The following is a 24,033-nucleotide window of genomic DNA, read 5'->3' on the forward strand; positions in this document are numbered from 1 at the left end:
TGTCCCTCCAGTACCCAAACTCTCCCATCGAACTCTCTCCCTCCAGTACCCAAACTCTCCCATCGAACTCTCTCCCTCCAGTACCCAAACTCTCCCATCGAATCCTCTCCCTCCAGTACCCAAACTCTCTCATCGAATCCTCTCCCTCCAGTACCCAAACTCTCCCATCGAACTCTGTCCCTCCAGTACCCAAACTCTCCCATCGAACTCTCTCCCTCCAGTACCCAAACTCTCCCATCGAATCCTCTCCCTCCAGTACCCAAACTCTCCCATCGAATCCTCTCCCTCCAGTACCCAAACTCTCCCATCGAACTCTCTCCCTCCAGTACCCAAACTCTCCCATCGAATCCTCTCCCTCCAGTCCCCAAACTCTCCCATCGAATCCTCTCGCTCCAATTCCCAAACTCTCCCATCGAATCCTCTCCCTCCAGTTCCCAAACTCTCCCATCGAATCCTCTACCTCCAGTTCCAAAACTCTCCCATCGAATCCTCTCCCTCCAGTCCCCAAACTCTCCCATCGAATCCTCTCCCTCCAGTACCCAAACTCTCCCATCAAATCCTCTCCCTCCAGTACCCAAACTCTCCCATCAAATCCTCTCCCTCCAGTCCCCAAACTCTCCCATCGAATCCTCTCCCTCCAGTCCCCAAACTCTCCCATCGAATCCTCTCCCTCCAGTTCCCAAACTCTCCCATCGAACTCTCTCCCTCCAGTCCCCAAACTCTCCCATCGAATCCTCTCCCTCCAGTCCCCAAACTCTCCCATCGAATCCTCTCCCTCCAGTCCCCAAACTCTCCCATCGAATCCTCTCCCTCCAGTTCCCAAACTCTCCCATCGAATCCTCTCCCTCCAGTTCCCAAACTCTCCCATCGAACTCTCTCCCTCCAGTCCCCAAACTCTCCCATCGAATCCTCTCCCTCCAGTCCCCAAACTCTCCCATCGAATCCTCTCCCTCCAGTACCCAAACTCTCCCATCGAATCCTCTCCCTCCAGTACCCAAACTCTCCCATCGAATCCTCTCCCTCCAGTACCCAAACTCTCCCATCGAATCCTCTCCCTCCAGTCCCCAAACTCTCCCATCGAATCCTCTCCCTCCAGTACCCAAACTCTCCCATCGAATCCTCTCCCTCCAGTACCCAAACTCTCCCATCGAATCCTCTCCCTCCAGTCCCCAAACTCTCCCATCGAACTCTCTCCCTCCAGTTCCCTAACTCTCCGATCAAATCCTCTCCCTCCAGTACCCAAACTCTCCCATCGAACTCACTCCCTCCAGTTCCCTAACTCTCCCATCAAATCCTCTCCCTCCAGTACCCAAACTCTCCCATCGAATCCTCTCCCTCCAGTCCCCAAACTCTCCCATCGAATCCTCTCCCTCCAGTTCCCTAACTCTCCCATCAAATCCTCTCCCTCCAGTACCCAAACTCTCCCATCAAATCCTCTCCCTCCAGTACCCAAACTCTCTCATCGAACTCTCTCCCTCCAGTACCCAAACTCTCCCATCAAATCCTCTCCCTCCAGTACCCAAACTCTCTCATCGAACTCTCTCCCTCCAGTACCCAAACTCTCCCATCGAACTCTCTCCCTCCAGTACCCAAACTCTCCCATCGAATCCTCTCCCTCCAGTCCCCAAACTCTCCCATCGAACTCTCTCCCTCCAGTTCCCTAACTCTCCCATCAAATCCTCTCCCTCCAGTACCCAAACTCTCCCATCAAATCCTCTCCCTCCAGTACCCAAACTCTCCCATCGAACTCTCTCCCTCCAGTTCCCTAACTCTCCCATCAAATCCTCTCCCTCCAGTACCCAAACTCTCCCATCGAATCCTCTCCCTCCAGTACCCAAACTCTCCCATCGAATCCTCTCCCTCCAGTACCCAAACTCTCCCATCGAATCCTCTCCCTCCAGTACCCAAACTCTCCCATCGAATCCTCTCCCTCCAGTACCCAAACTCTCCCATCAAATCCTCTCCCTCCAGTACCCAAACTCTCCCATCGAATCCTCTCCCTCCAGTCCCCAAACTCTCCCATCGAACTCTCTCCCTCCAGTTCCCTAACTCTCCGATCAAATCCTCTCCCTCCAGTACCCAAACTCTCTCATCGAATCCTCTCCCTCCAGTACCCAAACTCTCCCATCGAACTCTGTCCCTCCAGTACCCAAACTCTCCCATCGAACTCTCTCCCTCCAGTACCCAAACTCTCCCATCGAATCCTCTCCCTCCAGTACCCAAACTCTCCCATCGAATCCTCTCCCTCCAGTACCCAAACTCTCCCATCGAACTCTCTCCCTCCAGTACCCAAACTCTCCCATCGAACTCTCTCCCTCCAGTACCCAAACTCTCCCATCGAATCCTCTCCCTCCAATTCCCAAACTCTCCCATCGAATCCTCTCCCTCCAGTTCCCAAACTCTCCCATCGAATCCTCTCCCTCCAGTTCCCAAACTCTCCCATCGAATCCTCTCCCTCCAGTCCCCAAACTCTCCCATCGAATCCTCTCCCTCCAGTACCCAAACTCTCCCATCAAATCCTCTCCCTCCAGTACCCAAACTCTCCCATCAAATCCTCTCCCTCCAGTCCCCAAACTCTCCCATCGAATCCTCTCCCTCCAGTCCCCAAACTCTCCCATCGAATCCTCTCCCTCCAGTTCCCAAACTCTCCCATCGAACTCTCTCCCTCCAGTCCCCAAACTCTCCCATCGAATCCTCTCCCTCCAGTCCCCAAACTCTCCCATCGAATCCTCTCCCTCCAGTCCCCAAACTCTCCCATCGAATCCTCTCCCTCCAGTTCCCAAACTCTCCCATCGAATCCTCTCCCTCCAGTTCCCAAACTCTCCCATCGAACTCTCTCCCTCCAGTCCCCAAACTCTCCCATCGAATCCTCTCCCTCCAGTCCCCAAACTCTCCCATCGAATCCTCTCCCTCCAGTACCCAAACTCTCCCATCGAATCCTCTCCCTCCAGTACCCAAACTCTCCCATCGAATCCTCTCCCTCCAGTACCCAAACTCTCCCATCGAATCCTCTCCCTCCAGTCCCCAAACTCTCCCATCGAATCCTCTCCCTCCAGTACCCAAACTCTCCCATCGAATCCTCTCCCTCCAGTCCCCAAACTCTCCCATCGAATCCTCTCCCTCCAGTACCCAAACTCTCCCATCGAATCCTCTCCCTCCAGTACCCAAACTCTCCCATCGAATCCTCTCCCTCCAGTACCCAAACTCTCCCATCGAACTCACTCCCTCCAGTTCCCTAACTCTCCCATCGAATCCTCTCCCTCCAGTCCCCAAACTCTCCCATCGAATCCTCTCCCTCCAGTTCCCTAACTCTCCCATCAAATCCTCTCCCTCCAGTACCCAAACTCTCCCATCAAATCCTCTCCCTCCAGTACCCAAACTCTCTCATCGAACTCTCTCCCTCCAGTACCCAAACTCTCCCATCAAATCCTCTCCCTCCAGTACCCAAACTCTCTCATCGAACTCTCTCCCTCCAGTACCCAAACTCTCCCATCGAACTCTCTCCCTCCAGTACCCAAACTCTCCCATCGAATCCTCTCCCTCCAGTCCCCAAACTCTCCCATCGAACTCTCTCCCTCCAGTTCCCTAACTCTCCCATCAAATCCTCTCCCTCCAGTACCCAAACTCTCCCATCAAATCCTCTCCCTCCAGTACCCAAACTCTCCCATCGAACTCTCTCCCTCCAGTTCCCTAACTCTCCCATCAAATCCTCTCCCTCCAGTACCCAAACTCTCCCATCAAATCCTCTCCCTCCAGTACCCAAACTCTCCCATCGAATCCTCTCCCTCCAGTACCCAAACTCTCCCATCGAATCCTCTCCCTCCAGTACCCAAACTCTCCCATCAAATCCTCTCCCTCCAGTACCCAAACTCTCCCATCGAATCCTCTCCCTCCAGTACCCAAACTCTCCCATCGAATCCTCTCCCTCCAGTACCCAAACTCTCCCATCGAATCCTCTCCCTCCAGTACCCAAACTCTCCCATCGAACTCTCTCCCTCCAGTTCCCTAACTCTCCCATCGAATCCTCTCCCTCCAGTACCCAAACTCTCCCATCGAACTCTCTCCCTCCAGTACCCAAACTCTCCCATCGAATCCTCTCCCTCCAGTCCCCAAACTCTCTCATCGAATCCTCTCCCTCCAGTCCCCAAACTCTCTCACCGAATCCTCTCCCTCCAGTCCCCAAACTCTCCCATCGAATCCTCTCCCTCCAGTCCCCAAACTCTCCCATCAAATCCTCTCCCTCCAGTACCCAAACTCTCTCATTAAATCCTCTCCCTCCAGTACCCAAACTCTCCCATCGAATCCTCTCCCTCCAGTACCCAAACTCTCCCATCGAACTCTCTCCCTCCAGTACCCAAACTCTCCCATCGAATCCTCTCCCTCCAGTTCCCTAACTCTCTCATCAAATCCTCTCCCTCCAGTACCCAAACTCTCCCATCGAATCCTCTCCCTCCAGTACCCAAACTCTCCCATCGAATCCTCTCCCTCCAGTCCCCAAACTCTCCCATCGAATCCTCTCCCTCCAGTACCCAAACTCTCTCATCGAATCCTCTCCCTCCAGTCCCCAAACTCTCCCATCAAATCCTCTCCCTCCAGTTCCCAAACTCTCCCATCGAACTCTCTCCCTCCGGTACCCAAACTCTCCCATCGAACTCTGTCCCTCCAGTTCCCAAACTCTCCCATCGAACTCTCTCCCTCCGGTACCCAAACTCTCCCATCGAACTCTCTCCCTCCATTACCCAAACTCTCCCATCGAACTCTGTCCCTCCAGTACCCAAACTCTCCCATCGAACTCTCTCCCTCCATTACCCAAACTCTCCCATCGAACTCTCTCCCTCCATTACCCAAACTCTCCCATCGAACTCTCTCCCTCCAGTACCCAAACTCTCCCATCGAACTCTCTCCCTCCAGTACCCAAACTCTCCCATCGAATCCTCTCCCTCCAGTCCCCAAACTCTCCCATCGAATCCTCTCCCTCCAGTACCCAAACTCTCCCATCGAATCCTCTCCCTCCAGTCCCCAAACTCTCCCATCGAATCCTCTCCCTCCAGTCCCCAAACTCTCTCATCGAATCCTCTCCCTCCATTACCCAAACTCTCCCATCGAATCCTCTCCCTCCAGTCCCCAAACTCTCCCATCGAACTCTCTCCCTCCAGTTCCCTAACTCTCCCATCAAATCCTCTCCCTCCAGTACCCAAACTCTCTCATCGAACTCTGTCCCTCCAGTCCCCAAACTCTCCCATCGAATCCTCTCCCTCCAGTACCCAAACTCTCTCATCGAATCCTCTCCCTCCATTACCCAAACTCTCCCATCGAATCCTCTCCCTCCAGTCCCCAAACTCTCCCATCGAACTCTCTCCCTCCAGTTCCCTAACTCTCCCATCAAATCCTCTCCCTCCAGTACCCAAACTCTCCCATCGAATCCTCTCCCTCCAGTCCCCAAACTCTCCCATCGAACTCTCTCCCTCCAGTTCCCTAACTCTCCCATCAAATCCTCTCCCTCCAGTACCCAAACTCTCTCATCGAATCCTCTCCCTCCATTACCCAAACTCTCCCATCGAATCCTCTCCCTCCAGTCCCCAAACTCTCTCATCGAATCCTCTCCCTCCAGTACCCAAACTCTCCCATCGAATCCTCTCCCTCCAGTCCCCAAACTCTCCCATCGAACTCTCTCCCTCCAGTCCCCAAACTCTCTCATCGAATCCTCTCCCTCCAGTACCCAAACTCTCCCATCGAATCCTCTCCCTCCAGTCCCCAAACTCTCCCATCGAACTCTCTCCCTCCAGTTCCCTAACTCTCCCATCGAATCCTCTCCCTCCAGTACCCAAACTCTCCCATCGAACTCTCTCCCTCCAGTACCCAAACTCTCTCATCGAATCCTCTCCCTCCAGTACCCAAACTCTCCCATCGAATCCTCTCCCTCCAGTACCCAAACTCTCCCATCGAATCCTCTCCCTCCAGTACCCAAACTCTCCCATCGAATCCTCTCCCTCCAGTACCCAAACTCTCCCATCGAATCCTCTCCCTCCAGTCCCCAAACTCTCCCATCGAATCCTCTCCCTCCAGTACCCAAACTCTCTCATCGAACTCTCTCCCTCCGGTACCCAAACTCTCCCATCGAACTCTCTCCCTCCAGTTCCCAAACTCTCCCATCGAACTCTCTCCCTCCGGTACCCAAACTCTCCCATCGAACTCTCTCCCTCCATTACCCAAACTCTCCCATCGAACTCTGTCCCTCCAGTACCCAAACTCTCCCATCGAACTCTCTCCCTCCAGTACCCAAACTCTCCCATCGAATCCTCTCCCTCCAGTACCCAAACTCTCCCATCGAACTCTCTCCCTCCAGTACCCAAACTCTCCCATCGAACTCTCTCCCTCCAGTACCCAAACTCTCCCATCGAACTCTCTCCCTCCAGTACCCAAACTCTCCCATCGAATCCTCTCCCTCCAGTCCCCAAACTCTCCTATCGAATCCTCTCCCTCCAGTACCCAAACTATCCCATCGAACTCTCTCCCTCCAGTACCCAAACTCTCCCATCGAATCCTCTCCCTCCAGTACCCAAACTCTCTCATCGAACTCTCTCCCTCCAGTACCCAAACTCTCCCATCGAATCCTCTCCCTCCAGTTCCCAAACTCTCCCATCGAATCCTCTCCCTCCAGTTCCCAAACTCTCCCATCGAATCCTCTCCCTCCAGTCCCCAAACTCTCCCATCGAATCCTCTCCCTCCAGTACCCAAACTCTCCCATCAAATCCTCTCCCTCCAGTACCGAAACTCTCCCATCGAACTCTCTCCCTCCAGTCCCCAAACTCTCCCATCGAATCCTCTCCCTCCAGTCCCCAAACTCTCCCATCGAATCCTCTCCCTCCAGTACCCAAACTCTCTCATCGAACTCTCTCCCTCCAGTACTCAAACTCTCCCATCGAATCCTCTCCCTCCAGTCCCCAAACTCTCCCATCGAATCCTCTCCCTCCAGTACCTAAACTCTCCCATCGAATCCTCTCCCTCCAGTCCCCAAACTCTCTCATCGAATCCTCTCCCTCCATTACCCAAACTCTCCCATCGAATCCTCTCCCTCCAGTCCCCAAACTCTCCCATCGAACTCTCTCCCTCCAGTTCCCTAACTCTCCCATCAAATCCTCTCCCTCCAGTACCCAAACTCTCTCATCGAACTCTCTCCCTCCAGTTCCCTAACTCTCCCATCAAATCCTCTCCCTCCAGTCCCCAAACTCTCCCATCGAACTCTCTCCCTCCAGTTCCCTAACTCTCCCATCGAATCCTCTCCCTCCAGTCCCCAAACTCTCTCATCGAATCCTCTCCCTCCATTACCCAAACTCTCCCATCGAATCCTCTCCCTCCAGTCCCCAAACTCTCCCATCGAACTCTCTCCCTCCAGTCCCCAAACTCTCTCATCGAATCCTCTCCCTCCAGTACCCAAACTCTCCCATCGAATCCTCTCCCTCCAGTCCCCAAACTCTCTCATCGAATCCTCTCCCTCCAGTACCCAAACTCTCCCATCGAATCCTCTCCCTCCAGTCCCCAAACTCTCCCATCGAACTCTCTCCCTCCAGTCCCCAAACTCTCCCATCGAATCCTCTCCCTCCAGTACCCAAACTCTCCCATCGAATCCTCTCCCTCCAGTCCCCAAACTCTCCCATCGAACTCTCTCCCTCCAGTTCCCTAACTCTCCCATCAAATCCTCTCACTCCAGTCCCCAAACTCTCCCATCGAATCCTCTCCCTCCAGTCCCCAAACTCTCCCATCGAATCCTCTCCCTCCAGTACCCAAACTCTCCCATCGAATCCTCTCCCTCCAGTACCCAAACTCTCCCATCGAATCCTCTCCCTCCAGTACCCAAACTCTCTCATCGAATCCTCTCCCTCCTGTACCCAAACTCTCCCATCGAATCCTCTCCCTCCAGTACCCAAACTCTCCCATCGAATCCTCTCCCTCCAGTACCCAAACTCTCCCATCAAATCCTCTCCCTCCAGTTCCCTAACTCTCCCATCGAATCCTCTCCCTCCAGTACCCAAACTCTCCCATCGAATCCTCTCCCTCCAGTTCCCTAACTCTCCCATCAAATCCTCTCCCTCCAGTACCCAAACTCTCCCATCGAATCCTCTCCCTCCAGTTCCCTAACTCTCCCATCAAATCCTCTCCCTCCAGTACCCAAACTCTCCCATCGAACTCTCTCCCTCCAGTACCCAAACTCTCCCATCGAATCCTCGCCCTCCAGTACCCAAACTCTCCCATCGAACTCTGTCCCTCCAGTACCCAAACTCTCCCATCAAATCCTCTCCCTCCAGTACCCAAACTCTCCCATCGAATCCTCTCCCTCCAGTACCCAAACTCTCCCATCAAATCCTCTCCCTCCAGTACCCAAACTCTCCCATCGAACTCTCTCCCTCCGGTACCCAAACTCTCCCATCGAACTCTGTCCCTCCAGTACCCAAACTCTCCCATCGAATCCTCTCCCTCCAGTACCCAAACTCTCCCATCAAATCCTCTCCCTCCAGTACCCAAACTCTCCCATCGAATCCTCTCCCTCCAGTACCCAAACTCTCCCATCGAATCCTCTCCCTCCAGTACCCAAAGTCTCCCATCGAATCCTCTCCCTCCAGTACCCAAACTCTCCCATCGAATCCTCTCCCTCCAGTACCCAAACTCTCCCATCGAATCCTCTCCCTCCAGTACCCAAACTCTCCCATCGAATCCTCTCCCTCCAGTACCCAAACTCTCCCATCGAATCCTCTCCCTCCAGTCCCCAAACTCTCCCATCGAATCCTCTCCCTCCAGTTCCCAAACTCTCCCATCGAATCCTCTCCCTCCAGTACCCAAACTCTCCCATCGAATCCTCTCCCTCCAGTACCCAAACTCTCCCATCGAATCCTCTCCCTCCAGTCCCCAAACTCTCCCATCGAATCCTCTCCCTCCAGTACCCAAACTCTCCCATCGAATCCTCTCCCTCCAGTACCCAAACTCTCCCATCAAATCCTCTCCCTCCAGTACCCAAACTCTCTCATCGAATCCTCTCCCTCCAGTACCCAAACTCTCCCATCGAATCCTCTCCCTCCAGTACCCAAACTCTCCCATCGAATCCTCTCCCTCCAGTACCCAAACTCTCCCATCGAACTCTGTCCCTCCAGTACCCAAACTCTCCCATCGAATCCTCTCCCTCCAGTACCCAAACTCTCCCATCAAATCCTCTCCCTCCAGTCCCCAAACTCTCCCATCGAATCCTCTCCCTCCAGTACCCAAACTCTCCCATCGAATCCTCTCCCTCCAGTACCCAAACTCTCCCATCGAATCCTCACCCTCCAGTCCCCAAACTCTCCCATCGAATCCTCTCCCTCCAGTACCCAAACTCTCCCATCGAACTCTGTCCCTCCAGTACCCAAACTCTCCCATCAAATCCTCTCCCTCCAGTACCCAAACTCTCCCATCGAATCCTCTCCCTCCAGTCCCCAAACTCTCCCATCGAATCCTCTCCCTCCAGTCCCCAAACTCTCCCATCAAATCCTCTCCCTCCAGTCCCCAAACTCTCTCATCGAACTCTCTCCCTCCAGTACCCAAACTCTCCCATCGAACTCTGTCCCTCCAGTACCCAAACTCTCCCATCGAATCCTCTCCCTCCAGTACCCAAACTCTCCCATCGAATCCTCTCCCTCCAGTACCCAAACTCTCCCATCGAATCCTCTCCCTCCAGTACCCAAACTCTCCCATCGAACTCTCTCCCTCCAGTACCCAAACTCTCCCATCGAATCCTCTCCCTCCAGTACCCAAACTCTCCCATCGAATCCTCTCCCTCCAGTACCCAAACTCTCCCATCGAACTCTCTCCCTCCAGTACCCAAACTCTCTCATCGAACTCTCTCCCTCCAGTACCCAAACTCTCTCATCGAACTCTGTCCCTCCAGTACTCAAACTCTCCCATCGAACTCTGCCCCTCCAGTACCCAAACTCTCCCATCAAATACTCTCCCTCCAGTTCCCAAACTCTCTCATCAAATCCTCTCCCTCCAGTTCCCAAACTCTCCCATCAAATCCTCTCCCTCCAGTACCCAAACTCTCTCATCGAACTCTCTCCCTCCAGTTCCCTAACTCTCCCATCGAACTCTGTCCCACAAGATTATTCCAGAGACGTACACTCTCCATGTGAGGACATTCCCTCTGATAACTGATCCATTTATTTGCTCCTAATTCGTATATTGAACTGGCCGCACACCATCCTGCCTCCCTCCAAAACCATCCTCAGGTTTTCCGTTGTCAAACCTTGTGATATTTTATACACTGCAGCGAGGTTCCCTCTTTGACCCTCCAGTGAATATTGAAGTATTCCAGCCTTTCCTCATCGGGAGAAGACACCGGCTTGAACGAGACTCCGATAGATAGTTAGATTGTTTTTATTAAAGAATTCAGGGAGGTCGATTTTCCGCTTGTTTACACCAGTTATTTCAACGCAACTCTACGGACTGGGTGCTGGAAGGTGGGATTAGAATGGGCACCTGGTTGTTCTTCGAGCCGGCGCGGACACGAGGGGCCGAATGGCCCCCTTCGGTGCTGCATCTTTTCTATGGTTCTATGGCAATCCGGGCGGAATTGGCTGAACCAGCACAAAAGATCAGGGAATTAAAACGTAAGTGAGTTACGCCCCAAACCTCTTAAGCTTGTCTTTCCTGCGACCTGTTACACTGGATCAAAAATCACTTCGTCCAAGGCAGGCCCCGCCCACAAATCTAGTGGGAATGGCGAGTTTCCTCCGATTGGGCCTGTTCCGGAGGGATCGTAGAATTGCCCTAGTTTTTTTGGGGCGCACAGGCACCATTATACATTAATAAATTAAAATTAATTTAAATCAATCAGATCAATGCTGTTAAAACTATACAGGCAGGTTAGATGGCAGTAAAAAGTTCGCAGACAGAGTGAGAAGAAAGTGTTCTTTGCCTTTTGATCTTCAGCCTTATCCCGAAGGAAACATTTTTTCCAGCGGCTTTAATAGGACCCCTTCCCTGACACTAATCGATTGCCCTCGTTCACGTGGCTCCATTGCGCTAATTCATGGGAAATTTTAAGTTTGGGATCATGCAAAATGGGCCGGAAATTGGACTGGTTGGGTTACAGTTCAAGTTTCCGCTAAAATTTATTTGCATAATCACAAAACGTAAAATCTCCCGTGAACCAGCGCGATCGGGCAGCAAGAGAGCTGAGCACCAACTCCTATTGTCGTCCAGTGCCCGTGCTTGTATTGAGTTACTGGGTTGGAAACAGGAGCAGGAAACCCGGGCTGATTACTTTTCCCCCCTTCTCCAGCCCAAGGGCACTGAGGCCAATGGTAGGTGCTCCTATCGCCACATTGGCTGCGATCAGCAAAGGCGGGGAGCGAGCCTGAGGCCCGCTGATCCATTGACGTTCTGGTCGTCAATTCGTCAAGCTCCGTCTCGGTATTAAATCGCAAGTTCGTTCACAAAGAAGGTTTCTTCCGGTTGGCGTTTCTTGCAGATTGCCAAACATTTTCTAGAAGAACAGGTCCACAGTGTCATTATCAATAACGACCGGAGGGAGTGTTTGTGTTACTGTACACAGCTCCTGGGAGGCAGGGTCCGTTCACTGAGTGAGAACAGAGGCTCAGAATTTGGGACGCGCAGAAAGGGCGATGAGTTGAGAGTCCAAATGTTCAGCCTTAATTTCGTCGTAACCCGTGTCCTCTGTGTTTGCCAAGTTCAAGTCAATGGAAGGGGTGTGATTGTCGTTCGAATTCTGATGTGTGCTTTGCTATTGATGAAAATGTATCTAAACCTAAATTAACAACAAATGTCTCCACATCCCAAGACAGAAAGGCAAGGGAAAAGGACATTTTTGTCTTAAAAACTGGATGAATGGTGTTTAGGTTTCAATTTGGAAATATCTGCACTGTCTGTTCAATAGACTGTTTTGCCTCACCCGAGAGCACAGAGGGATTGAGAGCCTTAAACTCACCTGCCATTGTTACAACCAACCCCCCACACACGAATGTTGATGATTGGTTGAGAATGAATCAGACTGTGGTCCACAGGGTCCAGCAGACTCAGAGTGTCCTTCCGAAGAACCATCACCATATCCTGACCCTGCATTCAGAACAGCAAAAGTGTCAATGATCAGAAAAGGACATCCAGCACAACAAGCTTGTCCCACCAGTACTCCAGCTCACCCAGTCCAACATCACACTCCCCCAGTCCAACATCACACTCCCCCAGTCCAATATCACACTCCCCCAGCGCAACATCACACTCCCCCAGTCCAATATCACACTCCCCCAGTCAAATATCACACTCCCCCAGTCAAATATCACACTCCCCCAGTCAAACATCACACTCCCCCAGTCAAATATCACACTCCCCCAGTCAAATATCACACTCCCCCAGTCAAATATCACACTCCCCCAGTCCAATATCACACTCCCCCAGTCAAATATCACACTCCCCCAGTCCAATATCACACTCACCCAGTCCAATATCACACTCACCCAGTCCAATATCACACTCACCCAGCGCAACATCACACTCCCCCAGTCCGAAATCACACTCACCCAGTCCAACATCACACTCCCCCAGTCTGATATCACACTCCCCCAGCGCAACATCACACTCCCCCAGTCCGAAATCACACTCACCCAGTCCAACATCACACTCCCCCAGTCCAATATCACACTCACCCAGTCCAATATCACACTCACCCAGTCCAATATCACACTCCCCCAGCGCAACATCACACTCCCCCAGTCCGAAATCACACTCCCCCAGTCCGAAATCACACTCCCCCAGTCCGAAATCACACTCACCCAGTCCAACATCACACTCCCCCAGTCCGAAATCACACTCCCCCAGCTCAACATCACACTCCCCCAGTCCGAAATCACACTCACCCAGCTCAACATCACACTCCCCCAGTCCGAAATCACACTCCCCCAGTCCGACATCACACTCACCCAGCTCAACATCACACTCCCCCAGTCCGAAATCACACTCCCCCAGTCCGAAATCACACTCCCCCAGTCCGAAATCACACTCCCCCAGTCCGAAATCACACTCCCCCAGTCCGAAATCACACTCCCCCAGCTCAACATCACACTCCCCCAGTCCGACATCACACTCACCCAGCTCAACATCACACTCCCCCAGTCCGAAATCACACTCCCCCAGTCCGACATCACACTCACCCAGCTCAACATCACACTCCCCCAGTCCGAAATCACACTCCCCCAGTCCGAAATCACACTCCCCCAGTCCGACATCACACTCACCCAGCTCAATATCACACTCCCCCAGTCCGAAATCACACTCACCCAGTCCAACATCACACTCCCACAGCTGAACATCACACTCACCCAGTCCAATATCACACTCCCCCAGTCCGACATCACACTCACCCAGTCTGATATCACACTCCCCCAGTCTGATATCACACTCACCCAGTCTGATATCACACTCCCCCAGTCTGATATCACACTCCCCCAGTCTGATATCACACTCCCCCAGTCTGATATCACACTCCCCCAGTCTGATATCACACTCCCCCAGTCTGATATCACACTCCCCCAGTCTGATATCACACTCCCCCAGTCCGACATCACACTCTCCCAGTCCGACATCACACTCCCCCAGTCCGATATCACACTCACCCAGCCAGGTGCCCAACTCCCTCATTCATTTGAAATTAACACGATATCGGGTGCACCAGAGACCGGAACCTTCTGCAACAGGTCGGCTGCTCACTACAAACTGGACAGAGGGGGTGAACCCCTCCAACATCTGTCCATTCTAACCAGGAAGATTATTCCAAGTGTTTATCATCCTTTGAGGAAAGGAATCTTTCTTAGATCTGTTTTAAATTTACTTTCAATCAAAGTGGGCGGATATCACAAGGTCTAACCCATTCCGACCCTGGACAGTTGTCAGGGTAACCTGGACGGTCCATTTATTAAATCACAGCTTCAAAATAGTGATTCCAAAGGGATATTAATGAACCAGTTGGGTTTTTATGACAATCCGATGGCTTCAGGGTCACTTTTACTGATGCCAGCTTTTTATTTCCAGATTTTAACAAAAAACTAACCTCAAGCTACCAAGGTGGGATTCGAACTCACGGTCTGCTGGATTACTAGTCCAGCAACAGAACCGCTGCACTCCTGTATCTGTAAAGTACAATAACTCACCCGATCTGTGGCATTAGGCACTGGAGCCAGGCGGAGGCCCAGCTTCAGTTTCGCGTTGGGGGCAAACAATCTAAGCAAGAAATAATGGGGGGTGAAATATTCCGTCTCTCCGACGCCAGCTCATACCAGGGGGCACACTTCGCAGGACTCCGCCGCGCCAGCCCATAATTTTCCATCCAATAAAATGAACGAATGGAAAATGTGGGGCAGCTTGCGTGAAATTTGACCCCAATATTTCAAGATTCTGAATATTTGCAGAGCTTGGACTACGGGTTGCCAACCCTCTCCAGGATTGCCCTGGAGTCTCCAGGAATTAAGGGTTAATCTCCCGGGCACTGCGAACGAGCAAAAAACCCAGGGAGAAATTCAAAAAAACAAAATCATTTTCTTTCAACACTGAGACGGGAAAAAGGCTGACCGACAGTCACGAATCATCCAATCAGGTGTCAAAGAGTCTGTTCACTTTCCAAACAGTTGGGGGTCGGCGGAGATCTGCAGGGGTGGACGTGTCGGGCGACCAATGGCGGGAGGGTGTGGGGGGGGGATGCGGAGGGGGGAAGTTGGAGGCGGAGGATTCCCAACCCTCCCGGAATGACTGGGGGTTTTTCCCCCAGAGCACCACCTCCATCAGCCCAGGAGATCAGCGGTTTAAATTTCTCGCTGCAGTGTCCCCCTCCCCCCCAATCCTGTCCATCCCTCCCCCCAACACCGTCCCCCCTCCCACATCGTCCGCCCAACACCATTCCCCCTCTCCCCACCCACACTGTCCCTCTCTCCCCCACACCGTCATCTCCTCCCCCTCCACTCCGTCCCCCCAAACCGTCCCTCCTCTCCCCCCTCCACTCCGTCCCCCCTGCTCCCCACACCGTCCCTCCTCTCCCCCCTCCACTCCGTCCCCCCTGCTCCCCACACCGTCCCTCCTCTCCCCCCTCCACTGCGATTCCCCTTCCTCCCCGACACCGTCCCTCCTCTCCCCCCTCCACTGCGATCCCCCCTCCCTCCCCACACCTTCCTCCCCTTCCCCCCCCCACCCCGACTCCGTAACGAGACCTGCTGCTGTTGGAGAAACCTCCAGCTCGGTGACGTCAACCGCAGAGAACTGCAGTTGGGAGGGGGCTGGAGACTCGGGATTTGGGAAGTCTCAATAATAGGGGGGGAGAGGCTTGGCGATCGGGGGGGGGGGGCTCAGCAATCGGGGGGGGGTTTGGCAATCAGGGAGTGTCAACAATCGGGGAGTGTCGGCATTTAGGGGGGATCAGCAATTGGGGAGTGTCAACAATCGGGGAGATTTGACATTCGGGGAGAGTCGACAATTGGGGGGGTCTCGACATTCGGGGAGAGTTGGCAATCGGGGGGCTCGGCAATCGGGGGGCTCGGCAATCGGGGGGGGAGGGCTCGGCAATAGGGGCACCAGTGATTAACGTACCTCTCCCCAGGCTGCCCCAGTCTGTCTTCCTTCAGACTTACTGTAGGAGAGCTGTTGGATGCAGTTATTCACGGCGATGCTGCTTTTTCCCGGAGTCAAGTCCTCCTCTGGTATCTCCACCCAGCCCAGGGAACGTACTGCAAAGCACTGCACAGAGCAAGAAGCAGGGAAAGCCAACATTAAATTAAGCGGAAGACCATGTTTGGATTCTACCAGTGGGCCGGGGTGAGGAGGATGGGGTTTGGGGTTGGGCGGACTGTATTTAGCTGTCTCAATATGCTAAGAAATACAGAGAGATGGTGTTATAATCTATCTGATGGAATACTGCTGCCTGTTTCACCTTACTAGATTGCTGATGCCAGGGCTGCATGGTCTACACACACTTGGCACACGGAGGCAAATCTTCCGATAGCGCCCAGGGCCCAAATTTCCACGGGCCCTTGCATTATGGATTCTTTTAGGTGTCAGCCATGGCTCAGTGGGCAGCAGTCTCTCACCTCTCAGTTTAGAAGATTGTGGGTTCAAGTCCCACTCCAGAGACTTGAGCACAGAACCCAGGCTGACACTCCCAGTGCAGTCACTGAGGGAGTGCTGCACTGTCGGAGGTGCCGTCTTTCGGATGAGAGGTTAAACCGAGGCCCTGTCTGCCCTCTCGCAGAATGGGCGTGTGATTTGCAAATGAATTTCAATATAGATAAGTGTGAGGTGGTGCATTTTTGTAGGAAGAATAAGGAGGCCACACACTGCTTGGATAATAAGAGTCTAAATGGGATGGAGGAGCAAAGGGATCTGGGGGTACAGATACACAAATCACTAAAAGTAACGACGCAGGTTAATAAGGCCATAAAAAAGCAAACCAAGCACTGGGGTTCATTTCTAGAGGGATAGAATTGAAAAGCAGAGAAGTTATATTTAACTTGTATGGAACCTTGGTTAGACCACACTGGGAATACTGTGAACAGTTCTGGTCTCCGTATTATAAAGAGGGCGTAGGGGCATTGGAGAGGGTGCAAAAAAGATTCACATGGATGATACCAGAACTGAGAGGATATACTTATCAGGAAAGGCTGAACAGGCTGGGACTCTTTTCTCTAGAAAAGAGAAGGCTGAGGGGTGACCTGATAGAGGTCTTTAAGATTATCGGGCTTGACAGGGTAGACGTAGAGAAAATGTTTCCACTTGTGGGGGAGTCCAAAGCTGGAGGTCATCGATATAGGATGGTCACTAATAAATCCAATCGGGAATTCAGGAGAAACTTCTTTACCTAGAGAGTGGTGAGAATGTGGAACTCGCTACCACAAGGAGTAATTGAGGTGAATAGCACAGATACATTTAAGGGGAAGCTAGATAAACAATGAAGGAGAAAGGAATAGAAGGATATGCTGAAAGGGTGAGATGAAGTAGGAAGGGAGGAGGCTCGTGTGGAACTTAAACACCGGCATGGACCAGTTGGGCCGAATGGCCTGTTTCTGTGCCGTAAACTCGATGTAACTCAATGTAACTCACAGGTGGGCGTAAAAGATCCCATGTCACTACTTTGAAGAAGAGCAGGAGAGTTCTGGCCAGTATTTATCCCTCAACCAACATCAATAAAACAAATGATCTGCTCATTATCACATTGCTGTTTGTGGGATCTTGCTGTGCGCAAATTGACTGCCGCGTTTCCTACATTACAACACATCAAAAAGCACTTCATTGGCTGTAAAGTGCTTTGGAACATCTCGAGATCCCAAAGCGCTTTACGGCCAGTTAAGTCCTTTTGACCCGTAGTTGTTGTTGTGTTGTAGATGCCTCTTCACTTTATCTCATCCTGATGGTTCTATCACATGGCCTCACATGACCTTCCCTGACTTCAGAAGGCAGCAAAATAACATTACATTAGACTGTGACCTGCTGAATCATGCAGCGCAGAAGGAGGCCATTCAGCCCATCGCGCCTGTGCTGGCTCTCGGAAAGAGCCATCCATTGAGTCCCACTCCCCTCCTCTTTCCCCATAGCCCTTTAACTATCAACCAAATTTATTAAACAAAATTAAGAGAATAAATGAGCAGCAGCAATTATAACCTATAGATTTTAAGGCGTTATTAAGTTTAACTAACTCCTTAAATTAGTAGAAAATAACAAATAGTTGACACTGCTATGCTAAACCATATTACATAGAATTTACATAAACAGGTCATTCGGTCCAACTGGCCCATGCCGGCGTTTATGCTCCACATGAGGCTGTAATTTCTGTAAATTACATTAACGTATCATATCCAGAATATCCTTGTGAGTCGGTTCCTTTCTCCGCTCATCAACCATGGAGGCTGATCATATCTCTCCAAATTTTTGAGACAGACTCTCTCATTTGAATCAGATAGGCTGAGAAATACTTTCTTTGAAAAAAGCAACACGGACCGAGCAAAATTAAATAAGTCCAAAGAAAATTGCTGATCAAATATATATTTGATACAATCCCTTAAGATGTTTGTATTTGAATTTAATGCTTTAGCACCTAGGAACATAGGAACAGGAGGAGGCCATTCAGCCCCTCGAGCCTGTTCCGCCATTCAATTAGATCATGGTTGATCTGTAGCTTAACTCCATCTACCTGCCTTGGTTCCGTAACCCTTAATACCCTTACCTAACAAAAATCTATCAATCTCAGTTTTGAAATTTTCAATTGACCCCCAGCCTCAACAGCTTTTTTTGTGTGGGGAGAGAGTTCCAGATTTCCACTCCCCTTTGTGTGAAGAAGTGCTTCCTGACATCACCCCTGAACGGCCTAGCTCTAATTTTAAGGTTATGCCCCCTTGTTCTGGACTCCCCCCACCAGAGGAAATAGTTTCTCTCTATCTACCCTATCAAATCCTTTAATCATCTTAAACAACTCAATTAGATCACCCCTTAATCTTTTATACTCAAGGGAATACAAGCCTAGTCTGTGCAACCTGTCCTCATAATTTAACCCTTTTAGCCCCGGTATCATTCTGGTGAATCTGCGCTGCACCCCCTCCAAGGCCAATCTATCCATCCTGAGGTGCGGTGCCCAGAACTGAACGCAGTATCTCCAGATGGGGTCTGACCAGAGCTTTGTATAACTGTCACAAAACTTTCACCCCTTTGTATTCCAGCCCCCCTGAGATAAAGGCCCTCAGACACGTGACTGACTCTTGTAACAAAATACCCGACAGCATTTTCCTTTCAATGAGTGAAGCTGGATTTTAACCCCTTGTGCACCGTGAGAGATAGAAGGAAGCCAATACCACGTTATGTATATCAGACAAAGAAAAGCTTCGTTTTTTTTGTCACAGGTCCTTCTTCATCCAAATGTGCCTTCTGATCTCTTTAACACAAGGGCAGTACCTTCAGAACCCAGTGCTTGGGAGATGACTGTTCCAGTTCTCTGTCAACCTGGTGACTGGTCGAGTTACAGTTCCTTGGGAGATCTGGGTCAAATTATTATCTGATGTGTAAATTAATAATTGCCCGGGATGTAGGTGCACTTTGGAGGATTTCCCGTATCGAAATAGAACACGAGACAGAAACTCGCCCCACCTTTGAATCTGGATCGCTGTTGAGCTGGAGGCTGCTGTCTTGCCAGGGTAACTCGTCCCTGCAAAAACATGACAGAGAGTTTTTAGAGTTGAGTTATCAGCAATACAGAAAGAAAGAAAGAACTTGCATTTCTATCACACTTTTCACCACCTCAGGATGTCCCAAAGTGTTTCACAGCCGATGTAGAACTACTGAGGCGTAGTCACTGTTGTAATGTAGGAAACATGGCGGCCAATTTGCGCACAGCAAGATCCCACAAACAGCACTGTGATAATGGCCAGATAATCTGTTTTTAGTGATGTTGGTTGGGGGATAAATATTGGCCCAGGACACCGGGGAGAACTCCCCTGCTTTTCTTCGAAATAGCACTGTGGGATCTATTACATCCACCTGAGGCTGCAGACGGGGCCTCAGTTCAACGTCTCATCCGAAAGACGGCACCTCCGGCGGTGCAGCACTCCCTCAGTACTGCACTGAGAGCGTTAACCAGGATTGCGTGCTCAAGCCTCCGGAGTGGGACTTAAACCCACGACCTTCTGACTCAGAGCCTCGGCTGGTGTATGATAGGATGATTTCAGTGTTCCCTGTATTGGAGGGAATGTTAGCGCTGTGATATTACCGCGGGGGGGGGCTGATTGGCTGAATTTGCGCTGCACAACGGGAGCCTTGCCCATCAAGGGAATGTCTGGGCTCCGATGTACAGCAGAGGAACCCAGCGTGCAAACATACAGCCAGGCTCGCCCTCATTTACTGAGAGCAGCAGCGTTAACCCAGCAGCACCTTTGCAGGGCCAAGGTTCCACAGGTCCTTCGCACTATAGAGAGCGAGAGAGAGAGAGGGGGAGAGAAAATCACCCATCTACTGTTGGCACAGGTCAGACCGGCTACAGGTCGAGGGAAACCTCTGTCTCCCCGAAACAGCTGGTCTTGTAAGATTTCAGTTGGCGCACTGCGAATCTCAGAGTGACATTGTTTCTTCACCATTAAAACTACTCAAAACGCCAGAAATAGACCAATTCCCCATCAGATTAACCGTGCACTATAAGATAGGCATTAGATGCACAATGAAATGAGACCATTTTGACTTAACATAAGAACATAAGAAATAGGAGCAGCCTGCTCCGCCATTCAATAAGATCATGGCTGATCTGATCCTAATCTCAAATCTAAATTTATGTCCAATTTCCTGCCCGCTCCCCGTAACCCCTAATTCCCTTTACTTCTAGGAAACTGTCTATTTCCGTTTTAAATTTATTTAATGATGTAGCTTCCACAGCTTCCTGGGGCAGCAAATTCCACAGACCTACCACCCTCTGAGTGAAGAAGTTTCTCCTCATCTCAGTTTTGAAAGAGCAGCCCCTTATTCTAAGATTATGCCCCCTAGTTCTAGTTTCACCCATCCTTGGGAACATCCTTACCACATCCACCCGATCAAGCCCCTTCGCAATCTTACATGTTTCAATAAGATCGCCTCTCATTCTTCTGAACTCCAATGACTTGTAGCATGCTTTCCTCCTTTTCTTCCAATTCACCTTGTCCTATTCTCAAGACTTTACCTTTAATTTCACTCCTTTCTATTTTTTTCCGTGGGTGACATTTAAGATAAGATTTTTCCTTCTGTTTCTGCTTTTGCTCTGCTTCTTACCTGCATGCTTCAATCTGCTTCTGATAGTTAGCCCTGATAAAATTCTACTTGTCAAGGACTTGTTAATGGGCCAATGTGACAAATATAGGGCGCAGGAAGCTGGTGGCGACGGTACTGGACTTGCAGCCTTGAGGTTGTGAGATCAAATCACGCTCGAGGCATATTATGGAACTCAATCCAAATAAATCTGCTCATTTCTGAACTGGCACCAGAAAATGACCATGAAAACGATCGGATTGTTGTCAGAACCCAACTGGTTAACTAATATCTTTGAGGGAAGCGAGCAGCGCTGGGGTCCACTCTATGGGACTCTGGAGATGGTAGAAATGCAGATTCACTAGAATGCTGCCTGGGATGCGGAAATACAAATTATAGAATAATACACCACAGAAGGAGGCCATTCGGCCTATTTTGCCTGTGCTGGCTCTTTGAAAGAGCTATCCCATTAGTCCCACTCTCCCCTGCTCTTTCCCCACAGTCCTGTAAATTTTTCCCTTTCAAGTATTTATCCAATTCCCTTTTGAAAGTTATTTTTGAATCTGCTTCCACTGCCCTTTCAGGCAGCGCATTCCAGATCATAACAACTCGCTGCGTAAAAAAAATTCTCCTCATCTCCCCCTCTGGTTCTTTTGCCAATTACCTTAAATCCGTGTCCTCTGGTTAACGACCCCCCTGTCAGTGGAAACAGTTTCCCCTGATTTATTCTATCAAAACCCTTCATCACTTTGTTCGTAAAAGAGGATCCAAAATTTCTCCCTCAGTTTGCCCGTACCCACACAGCTGCCTCTAATTAGCCTTTGACTTTGTGAAACATTTACTGTCCAAAGAAAAATTTAGGAAATTGAGTTTTTAAAAAAAAATTAGAACAATGCCCAATGCAGGGGCGATGTGATGGGAGTGTTTATAATTATGAAAGGATCGGGCGGGGTAGGTAGAAGGAGGCCGTTTCCAGTAGTTAGGGGGTCAAGAACGAGGGGCCATCAATTTAAAATTAAATATTATGGTCTGTTCCCCTTCATAGGCTGTGGAATTCACTTTCAGTGCTAGAGGCTGAAATTATGTCAACATTCAGGATCAGGTCGGATGGGCAGATGATGGGAAAGGGGATAAAGGGGACAGGATGGGTAACTGTGATCAGGACTGTTTGTTTTGTGTGGAGGGTAAATGCAGACACGGACTGGTTGGGCCGAATGGCCTGTTTCAGGGTTGTAACCTTATCATGCACTCTCCCACCCACATTCCCAGCTGCTCTCCCTCCACCGATATCCCCTGTCGCTGCAACAGATACAGCACTTGATATTCCAGTCCGTGCTGCTTTATCAGAGCTCTCTAATATGATTGAGAGGTTTATAGGAGACATACTGATCAGTTCTTGTCAGGACATTTAATTTAATTCGGGGCAGCTTCATTGAAGATCCCGGGACGTTGTCACTAATCAGAACTGCCTCTCCAGCCTGCCCACAGTCTGAGGAGAGAAGGGTCGCACTGGGTTACCTCATATTTATCGACGAAGAAGCTGGCATTGTGCTCCCGAACTTCACGCCTCTGGAGACACGATTCAATGTGGCAGCCCCTGGGAGAACGGCCTGAGACAGTCAGAAACAGGCGGGAGATTACAGTCAGAAACAGGTGGGAGATTACAGTCAGAAACAGGCAGGAGATTACAGTCAGAAACATGTGAGAGATTACAGTCAGAAACATGTGGGACATTACAGTCAGAAACAGGTGGGAGTTATAGGCAGAAACAGGCAGGAGATTACAGTCAGAAACAGGTGAGAGATTACAGTCAGAAACAGGCAGGAGATTACAGTCAGAAACATGTGAGAGATTACAGTCAGAAACATGTGGGACATTACAGTCAGAAACAGGTGGGAGTTATAGGCAGAAACAGGCAGGAGATTACAGTCAGAAACAGGTGAGAGATTACAGTCAGAAACAGGCAGGAGATTACAGTCAGAAACATGTGAGAGATTACAGTCAGAAACATGTGGGACATTACAGTCAGAAACAGGTGGGAGTTATAGGCAGAAACAGGCAGGAGATTACAGTCAGAAACAGGTGAGAGATTACAGTCAGAAACATGTGGGACATTACAGTCAGAAACAGGTGGGAGATTACAGTCAGAAACAGGTGGGAGATTACAGTCAGAAACAGGTGGGAGATTACAGTCAGAAACAGGTGGGACATTACAGTCAGAAACATGTGGGACATTACAGTCAGAAACAGGTGGGAGATTACAGTCAGAAATAGGTGGGAGATTACAGTCAGAAACAGGTGGGAGATTACAGTCAGAAACAGGTGGGACATTACAGTCAGAAACAGGCAGGAGATTACAGTCAGAAACAGGTGGGAGATTACAGTCAGAAACAGGTGGGAGATTACAGTCAGAAACAGGTGGGACATTACAGTCAGAAACAGGCAGGAGATTACAGTCAGAAACAGGTGGGAGATTACAGTCAGAAACAGGCAGGAGATTACAGTCACAAATAGGTGTGAGATTACAGTCAGGAACAGGTGGGAGATAACAGTCAGAAACAGGTGGGAGATTACAGTCAGAAACAGGTGTGAGATTACAGTCAGGAACAGGTGGGAGATTACAGTCAGAAACAGGTGGGACATTATAGTCAGAAACAGGCAGGAGATTACAGTCAGAAACAGGTGGGAGATTACAGTCAGAAACAGGCAGGAGATTACAGTCAGAAACAGGTGTGAGATTACAGTCAGGAACAGGTGGGAGATAACAGTCAGAAACAGGTGGGACATTACAGTCAGAAACAGGCAGGAGATTACAGTCAGAAACAGGCAGGAGATTACAGTCAGAAACAGGTGGGAGATTACAGTCAGAAACAGGTGGGACATTACAGTCAGAAACAGGTGGGAGATTACAGTCAGAAACAGGCAGGAGATTACAGTCAGAAACAGGTGGGAGATTACAGTCAGAAACAGGTGGGACATTACAGTCAGAAACAGGCAGGAGATTACAGTCAGAAACAGGTGGGAGATTACAGTCAGAAACAGGCAGGAGATTAAAGTCAGAAATAGGTGTGAGATTACAGTCAGGAACAGGTGGGAGATAACAGTCAGAAACAGGTGGGACATTACAGTCAGAAACAGGCAGGAGATTACAGTCAGAAACAGGTGGGAGATTACAGTCAGAAACAGGCAGGAGATTACAGTCAGAAATAGGTGTGAGATTACAGTCAGGAACAGGTGGGATATAACAGTCAGAAACAG

General features: G+C 50.5%; 1 protein-coding gene across 1 annotated transcript in view; it reads right to left on the reverse strand.

The window, feature by feature from the left end:
• Positions 1-24,033, reverse strand: part of apbb3 (amyloid beta (A4) precursor protein-binding, family B, member 3) — an 85,394-nt gene that overhangs the window by 36,259 nt on the left and 25,102 nt on the right. Inside the window, exons 4-7 of the mRNA XM_067996591.1 lie at positions 22,294-22,385; positions 19,156-19,213; positions 15,616-15,762; positions 11,975-12,102 (exon numbers count right to left, since the gene is read on the reverse strand). Coding sequence (XP_067852692.1) covers positions 11,975-12,102; positions 15,616-15,762; positions 19,156-19,213; positions 22,294-22,385 — 425 coding nt within the window. The remainder of the gene's footprint in view (positions 1-11,974; positions 12,103-15,615; positions 15,763-19,155; positions 19,214-22,293; positions 22,386-24,033) is intronic.

The sequence above is a fragment of the Heptranchias perlo genome, chromosome 14 (genome assembly GCF_035084215.1).
Source record: "Heptranchias perlo isolate sHepPer1 chromosome 14, sHepPer1.hap1, whole genome shotgun sequence".
Classification (NCBI taxonomy): domain Eukaryota; kingdom Metazoa; phylum Chordata; class Chondrichthyes; order Hexanchiformes; family Hexanchidae; genus Heptranchias; species Heptranchias perlo.